Source organism: Lemur catta, chromosome 3, assembly GCF_020740605.2.
Source record: "Lemur catta isolate mLemCat1 chromosome 3, mLemCat1.pri, whole genome shotgun sequence".
Classification (NCBI taxonomy): Eukaryota; Metazoa; Chordata; class Mammalia; order Primates; family Lemuridae; genus Lemur; species Lemur catta.
This window is the reverse complement of record NC_059130.1, coordinates 22,727,555-22,751,510: the sequence shown is the minus strand read 5'-3', so window position 1 is coordinate 22,751,510 and position 23,956 is coordinate 22,727,555. Positions and strand designations below refer to the sequence as shown.

Here is a 23,956-nt window from a genome sequence, read left to right as displayed (position 1 = left end):
TCTCCCTGCCCTTTTTTTTTTTTTCCTTGCCTCAGAGGCAATAGGAGATTCTTTTCAAGACAGGTGGCCTGTGAGCCTTGTCTAAGATCAAGCTGGACCTAATTTTTCCTGGTAACATTCTAAGCTCAGAAGCAGTGTAGTCTTAACTACAAACTAAGTGTTGGAGGATTCTAGACTAGGGGACTATTAGAAAGCTCCTCAAATGTTTTGTTATCCTATTTTTCCCACCCCTACTTTGCATTCGTAAGTAGGGGAACTAGTCTAACAGATGGGAGGCAAGATGACAATTTGTCCCAAGAATACAGATTCCCGATAGTCCTGCGAATACTCAGGCATGCCAGGATTCTTCCTGAGTTAAATGCATAGGGTACCTGAATGAATAAATTCACTCTGTAGAATCCTTGCTGTTCATATCTTTGGAAATTCAGAGAACATATCTCTGGGGCTATCCAATGGAGAAGACATCCTATATCAGAACCTCTGCAGAGACTTTGAGCCTTTTTGGGTCTCAGACTTATCATCTGTGAAACAAGTATAGCTCAATCAAAGTTGCCACATATGGGCTTTATAAAGCTTTTTGCAAATTAAAAAAAGGTCAGTGGTAATGCAAATAATAATGGTGATTATGTCACTTAACAAAAAGGTTTTATTTTAGAGCTAAAAATGGGCTTCAGGGATATAAGCACTCTAAGTACAGCATGTCTGCCTTGTTTAAACTTTGATACCTAAGTAGATGATACAGGGTCTCAGGCAATGCCATCTCCAAAGGACCCTTTTTCACGGTCTTAGAACAGTCATAGGAAGAGTCTAGGTCCTGACAGCTACTGCCCTGAAGCTTTTCTAGTGTTCTGGGAAGTTCAGGAATCCTCTGCCTCCTTGAAGCTAGTGGTAGAGCCCAGTTGCTGGAGAAACTGAAAAACAAGGAAGTAGAATAACATAAAAATCAGGGATGTCTGAGACGAAGGCAGCTAATAAGGCTGCAAGGTTTTGTTAAGATGCTTCACTTCCTAAGGAAGCTTCCTGTCCTTAGATTAATGGTGAAACTGTCATATTAAATCTCTAGGAAAATAACATTGTGTCCTCTGATTATTTCATGCACCCGTCTGCGTTCAGCCAGGATTGCACCCAAACCTTCCTAGACTCCATCTCTGTCTCCGGAGTTACCTAAGGGTGGGGTGATGCAGACTCGCAAGAGGTCCTCCTCTCCAAAATCTCCCTACGGCTGGTTGGTTTTATTCAAGGCCCTTCATTGGGATGGGTAAGGGGCAGGGCTTGGTACGGCGTCCTCTAAGTCCTCTGCCCTTCTGCCAGCACAATTCATTTGAGCCAGCGAGAGAGGGACAGGGGAGACGGGAGGGTGCGCTCAAGCTGTGACCTGGGCTGGTTCACTGGGAGCACACAGGCTGTCGCGAGCCCCGCCTCCCTCGCGGTTGACAGCTCAGCTGGTGCCGAGCGACTCGTGCCAGCCAGCCGCGGCTCAGCCCGGGAGTGTGCGCGCCCGCCCGGCTCCCCGCGCCGCTCCGGGCGCCGCTCCGAGTCCAGCTTCCTACCGAGAACAGTCCCTCCCTTGTGCCAGCCGCGCTGTTAGCGGCAGGTTCGGCCACGTCAAATCCGTTTTCTAAAAAAGCAGAGCTCCCTTCGCCGCCGAAGCAGGAAGAAGGAGCCGGCGAGGAGAAAGCTGCTGCTTTTTGCGCTGGAGATTCGTGGGCAAGGCTTCTCGTTTGCCCAGGCTGCTTCCACGCCCGGGTGAGGGGCGCCCCGAGAGCCTGGAAGGAGCCTGGAAAATGGAACAGACGTGGACGAGGTAGGTGACCTGCTGCTTTCTGGCGCGTTCCGGACTCGGGGGGTCCTCCGCCCTCCCCTCCCCCAGCGCCCTTAGGGGGAGGTCGCCCCTCACCGCTAGGGGCCCTTGACAGCCTCTCCTTTCTGTCGCTTCGCCCTCCCGGATTCCCAGCCCACCTCTCTTGGTCCTTCTGCACATGTTCTGTCCTCTGGTGTCTCCCTTGCTCAGTGACTCTCCCTTCCACCGAGTCTTGATGTTAAAAATACCCAGTGAGGCTGCCTGGAAGTTTCTGTAGAAATGTTCTTGTCTTTTCCTTGTTCTGCATGCTCTCTTTTTCACAGCCTATGGGGATTCCAGCAGGTCTTTCTTAGAGATATCTTTGATTTCGGGTACTTTGAACGATATCAGATTTATTCGCACCCTGCCACGTTTTCCTTCTCAGCCTCATCCTCCACTAGTCACACAAAGGCAAAGGACTGAATGAGCAGAGCCCAGAAATAGTCATCTCTGGAGCCTCCAGTTGGAGCCGACTTTGGGAAAGGCAAGGAGAAAGAAAGAGATCAGGGTACCTTACATTGCTCAGGCTTTGTTGAGGCCAGGCGACAGTCTGCCTTTAGTTCAGATTTTGGAGATGCCGGTAAGATTGTGCTTTCTCCATCCCCCTCTCCCTCCCCCGAACATACTCTAAAGTGAAGCTCCTTTAAGGAAGGGGTAAGGATAAGAGAACATGTATTGAGATAAAGACTTCATTTTTGTTTTTTAGTGGGTGGGTGGCTCGTTCCAGAGGTGTTTCCATAACACGTACTCATCCATCTCCAAGATTTAGCTTTGGAGAATTGGGGTGGGGCCAAATGAGTGTTCTGACTCCTAACAGAGTGAAGACTACAGAAACACAAGGAGCTTAATTAACAGTACTTATGCAAAAGACCTGGGGTATTGTAGTTGATCGTTAAGTTTCAACAGAAGCAGAATGTATAATGTGAATTTTAAAGAAAGGGCAAATTGAAGCTTAGGATGTATTGATGAAGTATAATATCTAGATTTATAAGTGATGATTCTACTTTTAGCTCTTTTCTGCACCTCTCAGACTCTTCTTGAGGACTGTGCTCTGTTTGGGGGCATCAATGGATAAAAGAAGTACAATCAAGAGAAAGGAGGGAATTTGAAGCCATTCCTTGAGGGTTGGCCCAAAGACCTGGGGCTCTTGAGTCTGAAGAAGTAAAGGCTGAGAGACAGGAGGATATGGAGGCTCTCTTCAAATGTCTGAAGAGCAGTTGGTGGTAGAGGGATTAGATCAATTTAGCATCTCTTAGGAGGACAGAACAACGGAAGGGAACAAGTTGTTGGGAAGCAAGTTACGGTTTAGTGTAAGGGAAACACCTTCTAACAAGTGAGCTACTTGGTCAATGAAGATTCCTGACCCAGGAATTATTCAAGCAAATGTTAGATGACCACTTGGTGCTAATGAGAGTGAGTATATCAGGGATTCTTCCTCTCCATCAGTGTTTTTTATTTCTTTAAAATAAAGTATTATTTATTAACTTTTTAAACTTTATGTTTATATAACAATTTCAGACACATTCAGAAATAAGAAATTCACAAATGTTTCCAGTTCAATTAATTTCACAAATTGAATATACTCATGTGATGTGCACTCAGATCAAGAAAGAGGACATTATCAGCATCGCTGAAACCCTTCTGATGACTCCAAGGATAACCATTATCCTGATTTTTAACACCATATATTGATTTTGCCTAGCTTTGAATTTTATGTAAATGAAATTATATACCGTGTACTTTATATCTGGCTTCTTTCACTCAGTCTTATGCTTTTGGGATTCTTCAACACTGTTGTGTTTAGTTGTAGTCCATTTATTCCTGCTTCCAAATAGGATTCTATTGTGTGTAAATATTTCAATTTTATTTGCCCATTACATTGTTACTAGGCATTTGGGTGATTTCCAGTTTGGAGCTATCATAAATGGTGTTGCTATGAACATTTCTGTACCTATCTTTTGGTGAACATATGTACACATTTCTGTTGGGTAAATAAATAGAAGCAGAATTGCGGGTAATAGGAAATGCATGTTCAGCTTTAGTAAATACTGCCAGATTGTTTTCTAAAGTGATTAGAAAAGAGGTTTCTAAAGAGGGTATCCAAAGGGCGGAGACATAGTGAAAAGGCGCTCTACATCGCTAGTCATCAGGGAAATATAAATCAGAAGCACAGTATCATACCAATATATACATATCAGAATGCCTAAAATTAAAAAGATAGAAAATACCAAATGCTGGCAAGGTGGAATGTTCAGAATGTTCACTTTTTTTTTTTTACCTCTACCCACAATAATAAATGTATTTACATTGCAACCAACTACATTTATATATGTAACAAACAAAAGTTTCATGTAACAGTGCCTAACCTTGCTATGTGTTTTGTACTCCAATATTTTCTATTTTTTTCTTTAAAAAAACAAATACTGGCTGTGATTCACTAAGTTTATTTCACCACCTAATGGGTCACAGTTGGAAAAATCCTATAATCATAGGTTGTGGCTGACATCTCAGATCCTTTCCAACTCACAGATCAGATCACTTCATAAACATTTGTTGAAAATGTGAGAGCCCAAAACAGGTTGGACACTGTACTAGATGCTAAGAACAAAATAATGCATGAGATTGAATCTTTGCCTTTGAAGGCTTTACATTCTCATCATCTCGAATTTTTATAGAGAAGGGGTAAGACCGAGACATGCCTTGGCTGCCCTAGGAGCACAGTGGATGGGGGATTGAGAGAATAAATATTAACTATAATCGATACAATTTATTAAGCTTTCATTGTGTGCTAATCTCTTTGCATACTTTATTTCACCTAATCCTCACAACTCTATGAGGTAAATGTTGTTATGCCCATTTTTTAGACAAGGAAATTGAACTTTAGACAGATTAAATAATTTGCCTAGGGTGACACACACAGCTAAGGAAGAGATGCAGTCTGGAGCAATTTAATTTCAAAACCTATGCTCTTAATCACTTTATTTGAGTTGAGTCTTGTAGGTGACTCAGTTTCTGAGTTGGTTCTGAAGCAGAGTACTTGCCTTGGTTACTCTTAAATTTATGGATTAGTTTAAGACTGTGATTCTATCCCCAAATTTCATTCTGAGGGATTCTTTATGTACCCTTTATCTTGCTTAATCTACCTACAGAGGACAGGGTGCTGGGTATTTGAGTTCTCAAAATTGGAGATGCTCTACTTCCTGCTGCACATCATCTGCCTGTCTGCAGCTCAGTGGTAGCCCCCCCACCCTGACCCCCCCCCCCCAAGGGGTCTGACTGTTGCCATACTCTTTAGTGAAATCATTTGGAGACAGCATGGTTGGTTCTGGAATAGCAAATTTCCCATAAATACACTGGCCTTACACAAAGCTGGTTTGATCACTAATCAAATTGATATCTATGAAAAGGGTAAGAGTTGTCAAAGGAGTAAGCTCATGGAGATGAGGAAGAACTTGATGATGAGGGTAGTTTCCTCACCTGGTAGGTCTAGTATCAATCAGACAAGCAGCTTTCACTGCTCTAAATTTTTAGCTTTCACCTATCTGGACTAGGAACTCCCTACACCTTCTGCTTTAAAGATTGTGCGTGTTTCAGAGTTACTCTTTGTATCAGTTTCCTATTGCTGCTATAACAAATTACCACAAGCTTAGTGGCTTAAAACAATACAAACGTATTACCTTGAAGTTCTAGAGGTCAGAATTCATTCTGAAAATTGGTCTTCTAGGCTAAAACCAAGGTGTCAGCAGGACTGTCCTTCCTGAAGGCTCTAAGGGAGAATATATTCCTTGCCCCTTCCAGGTTTTGGAGGTTGCCATATTCCTGATACACAGCCCCTATCCAGCAGTGGCATCGGTCCTGCCTCTGTGTCCATCACCACGTCTCCTTCTCTCATTCTGCCCCTCCTGTGTCCCTCTTACAGGGACTGTTGTGATTACATTGGGCCCAACCAGATAATCCGGGATTATCTCCCCATCTCAACATTTTTAATCACATCTGAAAAGTCCTCTTTTGCCATGTAAAGTGACATATTCATAGGTTCTGGGGATTAGGACTGTGGATATTTTTGGAGGGCCGTTATTTTAGTCTACCATACTGTTAAATGCTGGAAAAGTCATTACTAATTCTCTTCCCCTTTTAGGTGTAATGTTCTTGTTTCTAGCATATGGGAAAGCTGAATAAAAGTCAGGAGAATCGTATATAACTTCCCTGAACAAAAAACTCCTGAAAAAGGGAACTTGAAATATTTAAGGGCAAACTCTGAGACTGAAGGTTAGGAAAAAAAAAAAAAGAAAATTGGTCTGTTTTGTTTTATATTACCCTGTAATTTGATTTAATAAAATGTAAGCATTAATTGTATTTTCCTGCTGCATCTGTGAAAATTTGAAGAATGGAAGTAATATCGAAGAAAAATAATGGTCCAGTTTCAGAACTTATGAATTTTTATTTTGTTTCTTCTCTGCCCTACAGTTAAAGTGCAGCCTTAAAGTAAGAGAAGACTATGTTGTGCTTAACAGATCCCCATTGATAGCTTATTGGCATTTATTCTGCTCTGTGTAAATGTTTAGCCTGGATGAATCAGTGACATTAATTTCTCATTGAATGCATAGTGAGTTAGTAGAGTCTTATTTACAAATGGATAGTTACAACCAGAGATGGCATTTCCTCCCATTTTATAGGTGTGGCTGCTGAGGCTAGAGAGGTTAAGTGATTTGCTCACATTCACACAACTAGTATGTGTTAGTGCACAAAAGTCTGGTTAATTCCAATATCTTTGCTTACTGTGGTGCTGGTGCTTCGCGTATAGCACTCTGTGTTAGGAAACTGATTGTTTTTATAATTTCGTTATTGAAACATCTTTAGACGTTGAATGTCTTGTTTAATATTCAGCACTGCTAACAATCAATTTTCTGCATTTTGAAGAGGAAAACCTCTGCTTTAGCAACTCTGGTCTACTTTTAAATAGCCACCACTTGGATTTTTGCTTGGAGAATGTGCCTTGATCAGTGCTTTCACTCTTACTTGCTTATTTCCCGCATACCAGATCAGTATAGACATCCCTCCACGGCCCCCACTTCTTTCAGCTACATGCAAAGACTGTACTGAAAATACCAAAGGACTGAGAAGGGGTTGTTTTCCTCTCGGGAAGGATAGGATGGCTCTCATCACGGTTCCCTATCCATCCTGGGTGGCTCGCCTGACGGTGGCTGCGGGATCATGTTTGCAAGGCTGTGTAGAGCCATGTTTGCAAGGCTGTGTAGAGTGTCCATTCAGTGGATGCTCTGGGACACTAGTCCTATTGAAATCTACTCCATTTTATAAATAAAATTCCAAACTGGGCTCAGAACATTCCACAAGTTGTCTCTGGCAAAAATGCAAATAGCATTTTAAAGTTAGAAGAAAGTCCAGAAAAAAAGAGATGTCATGTTGACCCAAGGTGGCTCTATGCAATTCTATTTTAAAACATTCAAATGCACTGAGTACTTGTTTTCCTCAGTCTCAGGGCATCTTCTGAGTTCTGTGGCCAGCAAGAGAAGCATGATCTGAATTTCTTTTTTCTGAGCCCTCATGGCTAAAGCACCAGTAATAGACTATTTATAATGAATTTTATAACAATAATAGCTTGTATTTTCATTTAGTAGTCTGTGGTTCATCTTCCCTTAATCCATCTCATTATCTTCAGTCCTTTTCTGCTTGTTATTAATACATTCTGAAGAAACTTCTTTCCTTCTTGGCTTCTCCAAGGCCAGCTAGGGTAGAGGTAATAATGCAACTGGTGTCTTCTCATCATGGCCAAGGCGGAAGGGGTATAAAAAAGCAATAACTGCTGACTGACAAAGAAAACTGAATAATTTCTACCATTTCACACAATTTAAGAATATATTTTCCCTTCCATATGCAGTACATTATTATTCATAGCATAGACTAACATGTCTTATGGAATTATAATACTTTAAAAAATCATTACCCTATACTGAGGCCTGTGGGATTCTGATTTTTAACTGTTATAAATAACACTTGATAAACATCTAAGTGCATAAAGCATCTTCTTCGATAGGATTATTTTTCAATGATAGGTGTTCAGAAGTAGAACAACTGTGTCATATATTTCTAGTTTTTGAAAGTGTATTGCAAATTGCTCAAAGCTATAGTCTCATCAGAAGGATATGTCATTTGATTTAAATATCTTTCTTAAGACCTGAAACCCTGTGTTGCAGAGGGGGACAACAAGGTACCCTGACATAAAGTGGCATATCCTAGGTGAATCCATAGCAACATTCCCAACTTTTACTCTTCTTTAGGTAAAATGCTCACTGTTGCTATTAATCTCTGTTACTATCCTGAAGCGTTTCCTGAAATGATAATAAACAGACAATTTTAATATAAGAAAGTAAAAGTAGATGAAAATTACTGTAGTAGATGAAAAGTGTATGAAAATTACATCAAACTTATACCTACATATTATGATGTCTATTGCAAGGAAAGAGAAAAAAAGAAAATAGATGCTGTGTTTAGTTATGGGATTGCACCCTTTATATGCTGTTTTAAAACTAAGTCAACATACGTTTTTATAGCAGGAAGAAATTGATATTTGTGCCTAGCAAGTGATAACGTAAAGTTTGGAGCTGAGTCGGTTTTCAATTCCTCTGTACCTCACAGGGAGGTTTCCAGGTTACTGGCACCATGGGAGCAGCCTTATTGCCAGTAGATCTAGGCAGCTGGCTGTGGAGCGATTGCCACTTTATTCATCCCAAGCTAAAATTATTATGAGTGGGCCTTAATACACCAGTTGTTTCCTCCTACACACCTAGCCTTGCCTTTGCTAGGGTAACTTTGTTTAGCCTTCAAAGGTTAGCTTGAGCATTTTCTCCCTCGGTAATTATTTTTGGAACCTAGTTCTGGGTATTTTCTGTAGCCAGAACACACTATGGCTACTCTGCTAGAGCATGTAGCTAGTCGATTTACTTGATATTTTCCATACTTTAAGTTTGTGGAAGAATGGACACTTTTTTGTCTCTAAATCTTCAGCATCTAACATTGTTTCTACCACTCAGCAGATCCTCAATTAAGAACTTTCCAGAGAACATTCCCTGAAAGGCTGATGTGAATATCTGTTTGGTAGATGTCTCCCTGTTATAGAGTGGATACAGCAGGTTTTCAAAGCTTGATGCCATTATACATTCAAATTGTATTTATCATTGTTTCAGAAATATGCATGAAATTCCTGTTACCATCTAGACTTCACAAAGGCTGGACACATGATAGTGAATGATGTAAAACCCCTTCCTTAAAGACGCCAACATTCCAGAGGGGTCACTAGGCATGAATGTATATCACTGTCACACCTTGACCTCACAAGTTCCTTAACTCGAATTCACTGCACTGTACTGTAAACACAGCCATCCTTTGCAGCTCCTCTTTCCTACGGATGCTTCTCTCTCAGGATTTTTAACTCTGGAATTACATTCTCTGACCATGGGTCATGTCCCCCATTTCTCTGTTTTTCTGAATGTTTAGTTTGCCTCATCACTTGTTCCAGTTCCTCAGCTCCTCATCTTCCAGGCCATCTGCTCTGTATTCATCTTCCTACTGAGCCCAGACCTCCAGGTCAGCTGTCTGAATCATGTTCTCAGCACTGCTGTAGACTCTAACTGCCTTAACCATCCCCCAGCCTTGGCAGCCCTTAATCAATTTTATTACCCTCTAGGATTCTATAAGCTTTGTTTTAGTACATTATAAAACCATACTGAGAAGGGAGACTGTAGATTCATTCTTTTTAATCTCCGGCAGGACTATAATGCTGCTAAGACATCCTCTTCCTCCTCCTCCCACCTGCCCCTTCCCCTGATTCTTTCTCTTCCTCTGAGAACGTGTTCCTCACAACCTTTCATTTCAATGGTATAAATAAAAGCAAGATACAAAGTGGTATGTTCAATATTATCTCTACTTGTAGAATTTACATAGGCAAATAAACTGAAGAACAACTGGAAGTAATACATAAAAGTCTTTATCAATGCTGCCTTTAGGTGGTAGTGTTTTTTTAAATTATTTTTATTTTTCTCTATATACTTTTCTCCTTTCCAAAATTTCTACAAGGAGCATGCAATTCTTTTAAAATTATTAAAAATAGACATTACAAAGAAAAGAAACTGAAAGATTATGTGACTATAAAAGTTAAGTGGAAAGGGAAAAAAATCACCTATTTTTAACATTCAGTCTAGGCCTCTAGAAAGATTGAGCCAAGTGCCTCAACATGCCCCAGTGGCCTATGAATATTAATTGTTAATGAGAATTGAGTATTTTGGAATGTATTGCCAGGACCAAAAGTAAAAAGTAAATAGTAAAAGGTAAATTTTGAGGTGAGTGGAGAGACCACGCACCATCCCTGGGAGAGGTGACTGAATCCAAAGCATGTTACTTTCATGTCTTTTTTGAAAGAGTGACATCCGTGTCTTGGCTGATTCAGGGGAGGTAGAGGAGAATTCATTAGATATTTGGATGTGTGATGACCTCGTAAGGCAAAGTGAAGAAAATAATTACTTGAACTGCCTTTACCTTTTTACAGTATTAAATGATTTCTCTGAACCTTGATGGATAGCACCAAGACAAATAATGTTAGTTTCAGTTTCCTTTAGGATAAAGATTTACGGCAGGAGCAAAAACAAACAAACAAAAAAATAAATAAAATTAAAAAAAAAAGAAAAGAAAAGAAAAGAAAAAAGGTCCTAAAATTTGGATAAGTTGTTGCAGATTCACAATGATGTTTGTAACTCACTGTGGCTATTGAAGACTTAAGCACTCCAGAAAACTGCCTCCCAAGAGTGGTGGTCACCATCAGTGAATAGACTGTGCTGAGTGCAGGGTGTAATTGCAGGCTGTATGGAGAAAAGAGGATGTTTGCATACCAGTGCCAAGTCAGCTCATACTTAGCATGCAGAGGGAAGCTCACAGTGACGCTCTCTCTGTTCTGAGAGGCTTTGCCAGTTAAGCATCCTAGCTTGCAGAGGTTATAATGATAGGTCTTGAGATGAGAAAAAATGATACTCTCGCTGTATTTACTACATAATAGTCTTGGGCTCTGCATCTGTGACTTTTACCCTATTTGCATTTCAATATATATTTTGGCAATTTTGGTGCCAAATGGTGGCTGCAGTGGCGGGGGTTGGGGGGGGGAACTTGGCAACATTTGGAACATAAAAAATATACTCCGTGTCTGTCTTGGCAAGAGGAAAAAAGATCTGAGAAGGCCGAAGTCTCAGAGCTTGTTCACTAATGGCCTTTTCTACTTTGTGTCTGTTCTAACACCTTTCCTGCCTTTTCCTGTGTTCCATTTGTCTGTTAGGGCCAATGCCAAGTGTTACCCCAGCAGAGGTTTGGGGAAGGTGTAAATATTCTGGGGAAATTTGGTTAGAAATAGGGAAGTAGAAAATGATGGGTGACTCACTTTTCAGAATAGGGCCTATATAAAGAGTCATAGCAGCCACTTCCCTTTTAGGATTTTAATTCATTTGTCACACGGCATCCATTACACCAATACTCAAATACTCAAGTATAAGCTGTGTCCATCGGGGATAAATTGATATTCCAAGAAACAAATTTGTGTCGGGATTTCAGTCTAAATCCCATCTCCTTAGCGCAGCAAGTAGTCCTTTCCTTTGGGCTCTCAGGGATCATTTCCCTGGAGTCAAGGCAGGCACAAGGGAGGTTCCCAGTAAAGGTGTGGGTAGAGATAGGGCACAGTGCAAAGCATAAAGGTTTGGAGTCAGATAGATACAGTTTTCAAGTTGAGGCTCTGACACCAACTAGCCCTGTGATCTTAGGCAAATCAGTTCATCCTTCCAGGCCTCTTCTTTTCTCATCTGTAAAATAGGGATAACAGTATCTACTTTCCAGGATTTTGTGAGGATTGAATGAGATAATGGCTGGAAGGTATCAAGCATTCAGTAAATTGTGGAGGCAGCATTGGTGGTGGGTTGGGATGGTTGTTCATGATAATAATGATGGCTATTTAACGCAAGATTAGTGCTAAGGAGAATTCCAGTGCAAGAAAATATGTTGGGGCATGGTGGCTCACACCTGTAATCCTAGCACTTTGGGAGGCTGAAGCAGGAGGATCCCTTAAGGCCAGGAGTTCAAGACCAGCCTGAGCAAGAGTGAGACCCCATCTCTACAAAAAAAAAAAAAAAGGAAAAATGAGCCGGGCATGGTGGCGCACCTGCAGTCCCAGCTACCTGGGAGGCTGAGGCAGGAGGATTGCTTGAGCCCAGGAGCTTGATGTCGCAGGTATGATGATGCCACTGCACTCTCACCTGGGTGACAGAGTGAGACCCTGTCTCAAAAAAAAGAAAACATGTTGAAATGTAAAGTTTGCACAGGTGGTCCAGAAATTGTTACCTGTAGATGTCTTTGTTTTTAAGTTGACACAATTTATGAAATCCTACCATTTATAAATTGTCAGGGCCACAACTTCACATGTTAACAACAACAAAAAGGCCACAGTTGTCCTTCTAACCTTTTTGTATTTGCCAGGATTGAATGTGCATGTAAATAAAAAATGTGAAAATTGGATCTTTGAACGTTAGAAAGATTTATTCCATTTAAACTGGAATGTAGCAACTCATGTCAAGCAAGCTATAAGAATACGGGAATTAGAACAGAATGTGTGTTTGGTTCAGCACCTATCACTGTGGGGACCCCAATAAACAGCAAACTACAATAACCTTCCTGTCATGCCACACGCTCTTTGCTATTTAAGAAGGCCCCATAGAGCCTAATCCCTTATGTAGTTCATCTCTTATCAAGGTCACTATTATAATTATAAGGAAATCACAATATATTCTTCTCATTTTTAAAAAATAAAAATGAAACTTCGGGGAAAAAATAATTTTAAAAAGGTGGGGGATACTCACCTGTGTTTTCCACCACCCTAAATCTCCAGCTGTTCACTTCTCCAGGGCATTTTCTGGTCTGCATCTGTAGGCATTTTGATGTCATGCAAATCTTACCCCTGACCCTTTCTTGACGTTTATTGAAATCCTCATAGAGGATTCTAAATGGTTAGATGAAGCTGTAGTGTTTGAGGAGGGAGGAGCGAATGAAGAAATGGTTTTTACCCTTGTTTTCCCTTAATACTCCCACCCAAGGGTTAGAGCTTGGGCAGGAAGGTGGGGGGTGGGGGACGGAAAGCAAAATTGGAGATTGGAAGGCTCCTAAGGAACAGCATATGATTGTGCAGTCCCCGGGGCATGGGAGGGGAACAAAATGAAAGTCCTGAACACACCGTTCATTTGCCCATCTTTGAACCTTTATTATGTTTCCTTGTGTATTTATACCCATCCTTCGAGACCTGGATTCAATATTCTCTGCTTTCTGTAGATTTCTTAGACCCCCTCCCCACCAGAACAAAATTAATTTCACAATCTTATTTATGTTCTGTAGTGCTCTGTTAAATCTCATTTTTCTAGTAATTATCTCTTTGAATCATGTGTCTGCCTCCACCAATAGATTCTGAGTACTTTGACGACAAGATATATATATTTTTTCACCTTTGTATTTCCAATGCATGGTATATAAGCAACTTCTCAATAAATGTTTATGAAATGGAGTTAAAAATCCTAAAAATAGCAATCAAGGCCCAGGTTTTTACTCTAAGTACTCTATAGCAGATTGTTTTTCCCTTTCTGAGTTTCTGTTTATAAGAAAACCATATAAAAAAGAAGCTTGAGGCTGGGCGCATTGCCCATAGTCCTAGCTACTTGGGAGGCTGAAGCGGGAGAATTGCTTGAGCCCAGCAGTTCAAGTTCAGTCTGGGCAATGTAGCAAGACCCTGCCTCAAACAAACAAACAAACAAAAAGAAGATTTAAAGATAGAAAATCTTTCAAAAGGAGATGTGGGACCAACAAGATGCTTGAATCTTGAAAGGAGCTGTCTCAGTGGCCAGTTTCAAGCAAAGCAAAATTGAGTGCTTGGATAACCCATTTAAAGTGACCCTCTACCATTCCAGTTAGTTCACATTCATAGATGAAACTACCATTCTTAGAAAATTACTGCAAGAAATCATCAGAGCACAGTTTGACAGCATCAGAATATCAGGGGGTGGCAGATGGCTTTCAGAGGAGCAATTATTTTCTGATCATGCTCAACTTAATCACCCTGGAATACTACAGAAAAAACAAGGAATATGGGATATTGAATGTTGATGTATTGTTGAATCTAATAGCTTAATAGCTACTTCTCAGCAAATCAAGAAAATATGGGTGATATGCCACGCAGAAATCAAGTAGGTGAACAGCTCGTGAGTGGCCTGTACTTGGAAAATGCTTGGTTCTTCCAATGAAGCAAGAACATTAAATACGTGTGATTTCAGTGGAGTTGGTATTGGTATTGAACAGATCAATGAGGTAGGAAGAAAGAGAGAGGGAAGCCTTATTGAGGGAAAAATATAGTTCATTTATATAGGAAAAGGAAAATTTAAATTACAAGCCTCGTGGGGAAAATATTATATGTGGACATCTATGTGGGAGAGCTTGTCAGTGGCCCAGTGAACCACATGCTAGCTGAGCACGAGTCATTCATAGACTGATGTTTAAAAAAGCATTTAGAAACAGTCAAATTTGAGAAACTAGGACAAGGATATACAATTTTTTTCCAGACTTGGGTAATATAGAAGAATGTACCAATATATTACTGCTTTGTGTATGTGCGTGCGTGTGTGTGGCCAGGTTTGGAGTCTGTCTCTACCACACCCCAATTCTCTTTGCACTTTGGTTTATCAAATGTTGTCACGAATTGCAATCCCCTAGACATGCACTCTGTGTCTCTTCACTATGAGCCCCTTCCCTTGGGGAGCATCAGGTTCCTTCCCAACCTTTGGGACAGTTGAGTGAGCCCCACTCTCCGGCAATAAGAGGAGGAACTTGAGCTGTTAATAGAGCTAAAGTGACTTTTAAAAAATCTCCTGAGAGACTATGAGTGCGCCTATTAACTCAGTGCCCATCCAGGGTGACCTCCCAACTTCCAGTTATTGATTCATACCAGGCAAGCAGCACACTCTGAGTGGTTGTGGGTGGGTGGAGAAGATGAGGTGTCTGGTGGGGCTGGTATGCATTTTCATGTTGTGGCCTGTTCTTGATCCATAATGTGGATCTGCAGAGCAAGGACGATGGGGTGAGATCATGTCTGGAAAGTACCCCAGATCCTTGGGAATATTAAAATACATTTTACATGTAAGCATCTGTTAGAATAGAATTGCATAGTTACTGCAAGAAACCTTAGAAATTCATGCCCTTCTTTTACAAATGTTTGAGGAAACTAAAGCCCAAAGAGGCAAAAGTGACTTATAAGCCAGTTAGTAGCTTGTCACCACAAATTAATGAATTGTGTGCTGAAGCCGATAGGTTTCTCAAGACTGTGTCTTAAAGCAGAAATGAAAGTCTGTCTGCTCTTGGTCTGTAGAAGGGTAGCAGCCTCAGAGCCTACAGGGAGCCAGGCAGGTATGATAAATACAGGAATGAGCGGGGCCACATGAACTGGGAGTGGCAGGGACCGTGGAGGACTGGAAGACGCCAGCGTGTTCTGTGTGAAGGAGGCGAGTTATCCCCCCGTGTGGGAAGGCAGGCCCAGTGTTGGTAGATCCGCTCCTTTTCCAAGAGAAATTAGAAATGGGCCAACTTATTAATAAATAAGACAGGTCGGATGGGCTGAATTTGACCTCACCCCTGACACAGATGCAAGGTGGCTGTCTATGGGCTGGGCGTAAATGCTCAGTGAATCACAATAGTTAAGTCTAAGTTTTTTCCCCACACATTTTTCAATACAGTGTTCTGGTTGGTAGTTCTGACATCCTTCTCCTTTACCTCAACAGAAGGGAATCCATAAATAAGTAGTACAGGCATCTCTTGCCTTGTTCTCAGGGAACTCTCAGGGAAAGTTTTTAATGAGAAGGAGAGGCGGGAGAGGCAGAGGGCCTGGGAGAATTGCAAGCTGGTGATCTACTTTTGAAGACCAAGGAATTGCCAGGTGGCATGTGCAGCCCGATATGCCCTGTCTGGTACTTTCATGTCCATCTGGGACATAACAAAGTGAAGATTTATGCCAAGATCCAGCCCTGAGGCAGGGAAAGAAAAAATAATCAATTGTCAAACAAATGCCAGATTCTCCTCTGCCTCCCTGTAAATATCTTCTGCCTTTTAAAAAGAGAAGCCTTTGAAAGCTCTGCCTGCAGATTGTGTGTGTGTGTGTGTGTGTGTGTGTGACAACTGACGGGGCGTACCCAAGGGATTAAAGAATATGCTAAATGTTGAAAGCGTCTCTCTGTAGGATTATTGCAATCATCTCTGCTTCTGCCTTCTCCATCAGCCAGTCAGTTGTCAAAACAGAAGCCAGCCCTTTTAAAACATTAGTCACTCAGTGCATGTCTCTTTTTGAGTCACAAGACTCCAGTGGGTAAAGGCCTCTGATGTCCGGAAAGGCTTTAAACTGGCTGTGGCCCCTGCTGGGTCCTCCCATTCCTTCCCTGATCTTACCTCCTACTGCCCAGGGGTGCTCATTCTGCCCAGCCGTGGACTCTAGTGCTCCCCTATGCATTGGGTATTCTCTACCCTCATTGCTTCTTAGAGAAACATCCTCTACTGGAAATTGCAACCCCCACCCCCTACCTCCAGCAATCCCTCCCTACCTTCCCTACTTTTCATTTTTTATAGTACCTGTCCCCAACTGCTGCTATACTTATTTGTCTCTCCTTACTATAAAACTTCCATAAGTGCAGGGATTTTTTTGTTGGTTTAGGTAACTGTTATGTTTGTGGAGCTTAAAATGGTGCCTAAAAACATAGCGGGTGCTTGACAAGTATTTGCTGAATATTTTTGAGATTTTTTTCATCCCTCTGTGCTGGACAGATACACCTCTTGCTACTGAATCATGGTGTTATTAACATTTCTAACTAATGGACTTTGTCTGTTTTTCAAGTTTTTTTGTGTCCATTCTTCTTCCTAAACATATCTTGAATATTTTTCCTTCTCTCCATCTCCATTTTTCTTTTCCTTTAGTTAAAACCGTCACTTCTGGCTTGGAATATAGACGCTCACCATCACTTTTGCCCCTCCACACGGTTTCACTCAGCAACCGGGATGATCTATCTAAAATCTCAATCTGGTCATTTATCATTCATTCTCTAGTTTAATATCCTTCAGTGGCTTCCCACATCCCTTCACATAAAACTCAATGTCCTTACCGTGTCCCACAAGGCCCTGTGGGGTCTGGTCACAATATTGGCTCTCTCATTTCCTCTAACAGGCCAAGGTCCTTCCCGACTCAGGGTGTTTGCTGTTCTCTCATGATGGAATACTCTTCTGCTCCAAGCCTTTATCTGGCTGACATCCTTCCTCTCTAGGTTTAAATGTCCTTTTCTCCAGGATTCTCTGAGTCCCTGTACTAGTTAAGTTCCCTTTGCATTTTCCTTCATATCATTGACCACAGTAGCGATTAATACTTGTGAAATCGTTTGTTAATGGCTGGGTCTGCGTGTACTTACTGAGGATAGGAACCCTTCTGTGTTGTTTGCCTTTGTATCCCCAGCACTTGGCACTGTCCCTGATATAAAGTAGAAGCTTGATGAGTAACGGTGGAGAAATAAATAAAAATAGCATATAAGTGTCTTGCTCACTTAGGGACTGGGGACCTTGTGGGGTCATATCTCATTAACTAATGATATGTTTCTCTCTACAGAGATTATTTTGCAGAGGACCATGGGGAGATGGTACCCAGAACAAGTCATGCAGCAGGTAAGGATGCTGTGAGCCTTGCCTTGTTAAATTGTTAGTTTCCTACTGATCATAGTTTCTTTGAATTATGGACCCTTTAAGTTCATCATGGCAACATACTCAAACTTAGGTGAATTTCAAATTTGTGCATACTCCAATTACCAGTGGAGAATTATACACTACATATAATTCTGTGTTCTAAGAAGCAGCACAATGAAGTAAATCATAACTAAAATACTTATATGAACTCTTTATACTCTTAATGATTCTGTAATTATAAGATTAAAGTCACTTGGGAAATGATTGAGATAAATTCTGTTACTAAAGTGAAATATCTATGCCAATACACCATTAAAATGGGTATAATAATAATGTCAATCTCATGGGTAAGATTGAGTGAGGAAAGCTCTTAGTACAGAGCCTGTCAAGGAAATCTTACTTATTATTTTTACTAACATATTCATTATAGCACAGTCATTATTGCATTAACATTAGCCAGAGATCTACCCAAATCATAAAAGCAAAGTGAAGATAGCTTTATTTTGGGGTCTATTTTTTGCAAAATCTTTTCCCCAACTTGAGGGCTTTACTCACTTGCTAAATGACTTGCCTTTTTCATACCAGTCCTGAAGATTGTTCATATGTACAATGTGGAAAAAAGCTTTTAATTTAAATAAGTTAAGGACTTAGGAGTCACTTAAAATTGGTATTGGAAACTGTGTTAAATTCACAAATTCCAAGGGCTACCATACTCAACACTTTGAGTGTCAAGATCCTCCTGCATTTTGAGGCAAAAATTGAAGGAGTGGGGCAAAAATGGAAGGGGAATGGATAAAATGCCTACTACAGAAAAAACAGTTGATGAGGTGCTTACATTTATTATTTTATTTGATCCATATGAGAGCTCTATGAGGTAGGTATTATTATCCCTCTTTTTACAGAGGAAAGAGAATTCAGCAAAATTAAGAGATTTACCTAAATTCCCACAATTAGCCAGTGGTAAGGATTCAAATTCAGTCTTCAAAGGCTCTACTCTTTCCATCATATCCCACCAATCTAACTGTGATGTATTATTGTTCTGTTTTTTTTTTTTTAATCAGATTCTCTTCCTCTTAGTAGCCTATTTCATTTCACCCAAATGTGGAAGAAATCATTCTTTTTAATTTCTTTTAATTAAAAAGTTTGAATTTATTTAGAAACATTCAGAATGTCAACAAACAGGTGCAATATCATCATAATTATTATGTTATTTTATTTTTTGCTCTGCTCAGTGTGCTGTAGATATATTATTATTATTTTTATAAACATCTCACTCATAGAGAATATTATTATTTGCAATTACAGGGTGGTATACAATTAACAGAACAATTATTTGCACTAGCTGCATCAAAAACAATTGAAGAGGGGAAAAACTATCATCCCCATATATAACTAATTTGTGCTATGTAACAATAAAACCTGCTTTAAATTTCTGTGCCAATCGAACCTCCCAAACTCTACCACGCAAGATTAGTGACTATTGAAAATGCCATTAAGGACAGGGCTATCTAAAGACACACTTGGTACTATGTTAATTTTACAAAAGTGTTCAGTTTATAAACAAATCATATGGTCTTGCATTTTGTTTTTTTTTTCCCTTAAAGTCAATGGTGTAATGAGGAGTTAAATACTTTTGGGCAAGAAAAAAACTGTGCTGGAACCCCTCTATTGATCATCATCATTTTCCTCTCATCTTTATCTTTCTCTTCACTACCATCTTCCTGATCCTTTCTTTCTCCTCTTTTTCTTGTTTTTTTCCTAGTTTTTTTTTTTTTTTTTTTTTTTTGAGACAGAGTCTCGCTCTGTTGCCCGGGCTAGAGTGAGTGCCGTGGCGTCAGCCTAGCTCACAGCAACCTCAAACTCCTGGGCTCGAGCGATCCTTCTGCCTCAGGCTCCCCAGTAGCTGGGACTACAGGCATGCGCCACGATGCCCGGCTAATTTTTTTCTATATATATATTTTTAGTTGTCCAGATAATTTCTATTTTTTAGTAGACACAGGGTCTCACTATTGCTCAGGCTGGTCTCGAACTCCTGACCTCGAGCGATCCACCCGCCTCGGCCTCCAAGAGTGCTAGGATTACAGGCATGAGCCACTGTGCCCGGCCATTGTTTTTTTCCTAGTTTTTCAAGCCTTTGTTTTCTCTGCATCAGACTTTCCTTTACCCCAGAATATAGTAATAGCCTTTCTATATTTTCCTTTATCTTGAAAGCCTTGCTTTCCTTAAGGCTATATATTATCTACAGCAGTAATTCTTCATTTCTGTCACTTTCCTTACAATATCACCAGTGAATAAGCCGGGATGTTCTCCCGTGATTTGGGGACAATTTTCAGAACAAAATAAGTTTTCATTTCACTTTTGTAATGGGCCTTGTTCACCTTCCCTCTATCTTCAAATTTTCATTTTTCTTTAGCAGATATGAATTTCCATCTTTTCTAAGCATTTAAAAAAATTCTGAGAAGTTGACTGAAGCATCTGGGTACTTTTTCTTGTGTTCCTTTTGGGAAGTTTGGAGAAGGAAGGGAGAGACGGATGGAGACAGGGAAGGAGAGAGAGAAGGAGGGAAAGAAGGAAGGAAGGGAAAAGGGAGGGGAGAAAAGGAAAAAAAAAAAAGCAGAAGAGCACATGACATTTTGCCTCTTGGTTCCTTAGGACCACATCTCCCCATGTGTCCAACTAACTTTTCTTTAGCGAGGCAGAGCCACCCGGTGTGGTTTTGCTCTTACTTCCCTGACGCTGTCTATGGAGTTTGTGCATTGTGATAGCTGTCATTCTTTCTTATTTAAAAACATAGTTCAGTAATAAACTCTCCTTATTTCCTTCCCTCAGCCAAGAAGAGATGTAGTTTTTTATGTCTTCTGCTTGTAACCTCAACCCTGCCGCAAAGATCCTCTGTGTACTGTGCTTGACTGAGGCTCTGATTTCTTATTCTTTCATGGTGTTACTTCTCAAAAGCAGGCATAGGGTTAGTAGCAGCTTAGCCTTCACTAGGTTCTCCCAGAGCAGCATTTCCATTGGGTAAGGGGATATTGAGTCTCTGGCCCTTTGCTTGTTTTCCCCTTGACTGTTAGACCTCTTACAATCCCCGTAATTGCTAAAATAACACAGTATCAGCGTACTGCTAAGAAAGATGAGTGGGGAGAATTTAGGATTAGTTCTGCCACTTTTTAGCAATGTGATTCAGGGCAAACAAACTTTAATAATCACATATGTCTATTGCAATTATTGCAGTGACTTTATATATGAAATAATTCATGTGAAACCATTTTGTAACCTGTAATGCCCTTTAAAGATGTTGGTTGTTACAATTGTTATTATTCCTAAACAGTAACCTGAAAAATTCTCTGTAGAGAGATTTGTAGGAATACTTAAGTAGATTGATTTTTTTTCTTCCAAAAGCTATTTCAGTTATCTTTTGTTATGTATAAAACCACCCCTAAACTTAGTAGCTTAAAATAGGGGCCAGCAAACTACAGCTTATGGACCAATAGCTTTATAAATAAAGTTTTATAGCAACACAGTCATGCTCATTCATTTACATATTGCTATGTTTTCTTTGTGCTAGAAGGGCAGAGTTGAGTAGTTGTGACAGAAACAACATGGCCTAGAAGCCTAAAATACTATCTGGCTCTGGAAGAAAAAGTTTGCCCTACCCTAGCTCAAAACAACAATTTATTATTTTTCACAATTTTGTTTTGGCAAACTGGGCGTTTTTTCTGCTAGTCTTACTTGGGATCATTCAAATGACTGCAATTTTCTGACTGCATGATTGTGGCTGAGGGTCCCAGACAGCCTTGCTCACATGTCTGGCAGGCAGTGACTGGCTGCATCTTCCTTTCCCTGAACTTGGCCTTTCTTCCTCCAAATAGGGTAGAATGGGCTTCTTCATAGCATGGTGGTCTTGGGGTGCTAAGAAGAGAAAAGCAGAAATGCAAGACTTCTCAAGGCCTAGTCTCTGGAACTCATATGGTGACATTTTCATCATATTCTATTGGCAAAGCAAGCCACTTGGACAACCCAGATTCCACGGGTGGAGAATTAGACTCCACTTCCTGCTGGGAGGAGTATGAACATTACATTGCAAAGGGGCATGGACACAAAGTAGTTTGATTCACTGGAGACCATTATTGATATGATCTACAACAGGGTGCTCTATGTGAACAGTTTCTATGTGGCCTAGAATTAGTTTGGTTTTTTTTTTTTTTTGCAGAAACAGAATTCTGCTGGAATGTGCAGGTCAGAATGATCATAGTTTTAAATTGCACGTCATTATATATAAATCTTTTTTGTTGTTGTTCTGTTTCATTGACAGCTTTTCTCAGTGACACTAAAGATCGAGGGCCTCCAGTACAGTCACAGACCTGGAGAAGTGGTGAGAAGGTCCCCTTTGGGCAGACTTACTCCTTGAGAGCGTTTGAGAAACCCCCTCAGGTGCAAACCCAAGCTCTTCGAGACTTTGAGAAGGTAAGTCATGTGGGTGGATAATTGTTACCCCTTTAGAAGCAGCACTATGGAATAGTGATGTCCTATAAAAGTGTGGCCCATGGATTAGTCTGGATTATGAACACTGATGTCATTGTGGTGTCTCTGTCCAAATAAGCAATGTTAGCTATGTGCTGGGGGTTGTGGTTTATGGACAATTACACGTACAGTAGTCCCCCCTTATCTGTAGGGGATACCTTCCAAGACCCCAGTGGATGCTTGAAACCTTGGATAGTACCAAACCCTATATATACTATGTTTTCTACTGTACTTAAATACCTATGATAAAGTTTAGTTTATAAATTAGGCACAGCAAAAGACCAACAAAAATAGCTACTAATAAAAGAACAATCATAACAATATGCCAGAATTACTACTCATGCACTTTGAGGCCATTATTAAGTAAAAAAAGAGTTACTTGAACACAAGCACTGTGATACCGCAACAGTCAATCTGATAACACGGACAGTTACTAAGTGACAAACAAGTGGGTGGTGTATATGGGTTACGATGGACAAAGGGATGATTCATGGGTGGGATGGAGCAGGATGGCACAAGATTTCATCATGCTACTCAGAATGATGTGCAACTTAAAACTAATAAATTGTTTATTTCTGGAATTTTTCATATCATATGTTCGGACTGTGGAACTGAACTATGTTAACTGAAACTGTGGAAAGTGAAACCACAGATGAGGGGGGACTATTGAACCAATGAATTCTGTCTTACCACTTGTACCCCTGGCTTACATCTCAGAAAAACTCAGAACGTTTCCATGGTACCCTGAGAATCTGTAGCTGCAGCATGGGGAGCCCAGGAGTCCCAGTCTCGTCGACGAGCACTGTATTCTCTGTTGCTAGCTTGGACCACTCTAGATATCTGGGTATAGTCGGCTGTCTGAGTTGTCTCACTGACAACCCTTTGCTTCTCAGTAAGAATCTGGTGATGTTGCTTGCAACTCCTGAATCAGCTCTAAGTGCTCTGCCTCTTGGTGTGTTTGTCCTTAGATTTGGCCAAGAACAACGGCTGATAATGTCATACGGATCCCCAGTTCCCTGTGAGCTGGGCTGATCCCAGGAAGGCTGTACAATAGAACCTGTCCACTGGGATTCATATGGCCCAGAAAGAGACATCCGGAACTTATACCCTTGTGTTCTAAAAAAAGAAACAGCTCTTTGGTGCCCTCTGGGGGATACCGAGGGAGCAGGCCCCCACCTGAGTTATGTGTAAATAGGTCCTAAGATACAGGGACCTACGGACTTAATGTACATCCTGCCAGACATTTTTGTAAGCATGTCATATGCTCCATATAACATGTGCCTAAGAATTAAACAGCCTACTCTCGGTCTTTTTTGCTCAGAGTTGTCATGGATACTGTTTTTTTTTGAAACACAGAGAGTTTGCAGGAATATTAAGTGGCTTTTGAAGACTAAACCTCTGAACAGCTGTGTGGTGCTAGTTGGGGGAGCAGGGATAGTAACACCCCAATCCCTCTTTCCCACCTTTTAGATCTGCTACAAAGCAGAAAGGGGTGGGCAGAGCTGCAGAGCTCCCCAAGGCTGTTGGGGTGCTCTCTGAAAGACAGTCTACCTACATGTTCCTTATGGTTGAGGGGTGATTGGAAATATAGAAGTGAGGGGTGTCACCTCCACTGAAGGGATAAATGGCTGAATGCTGTGGGGAGAGAGACAATAATGGGCTGGGTTTGGTGACAAGCAGGGTTCAGCCGACTTTCAGAAATAAAGTCCTAATAATATCACAGATTAATCCTTACTTCTCAATGCTGGGAATCACTGACAGAAACCAAGCTAAGATGCAGAGAAAAGGCCAATCGGG

General features: G+C 40.8%; 1 protein-coding gene across 7 annotated transcripts in view; it reads left to right on the top strand.

The window, feature by feature from the left end:
- The first annotated feature begins 1,459 nt into the window (after window positions 1-1,459).
- Window positions 1,460-23,956, top strand: part of LOC123633855 (phosphodiesterase 4D interacting protein) — a 175,631-nt gene continuing 153,134 nt past the window's right edge. For 4 of the 7 annotated variants that reach the window (XM_045544816.1, XM_045544815.1, XM_045544817.1 and 1 more), the window contains exons 1-3: window positions 1,518-1,804; window positions 17,565-17,620; window positions 21,951-22,102. In XM_045544816.1, coding sequence (XP_045400772.1) covers window positions 1,785-1,804; window positions 17,565-17,620; window positions 21,951-22,102 — 228 coding nt within the window. In that variant the 5' untranslated portion in view covers window positions 1,518-1,784. Of the gene's footprint in view, window positions 1,805-17,564; window positions 17,621-21,950; window positions 22,103-23,956 lie in introns of all 7 variants that reach the window. The other 3 variants (XM_045544824.1, XM_045544823.1, XM_045544812.1) reach the window with 1 other exon arrangement.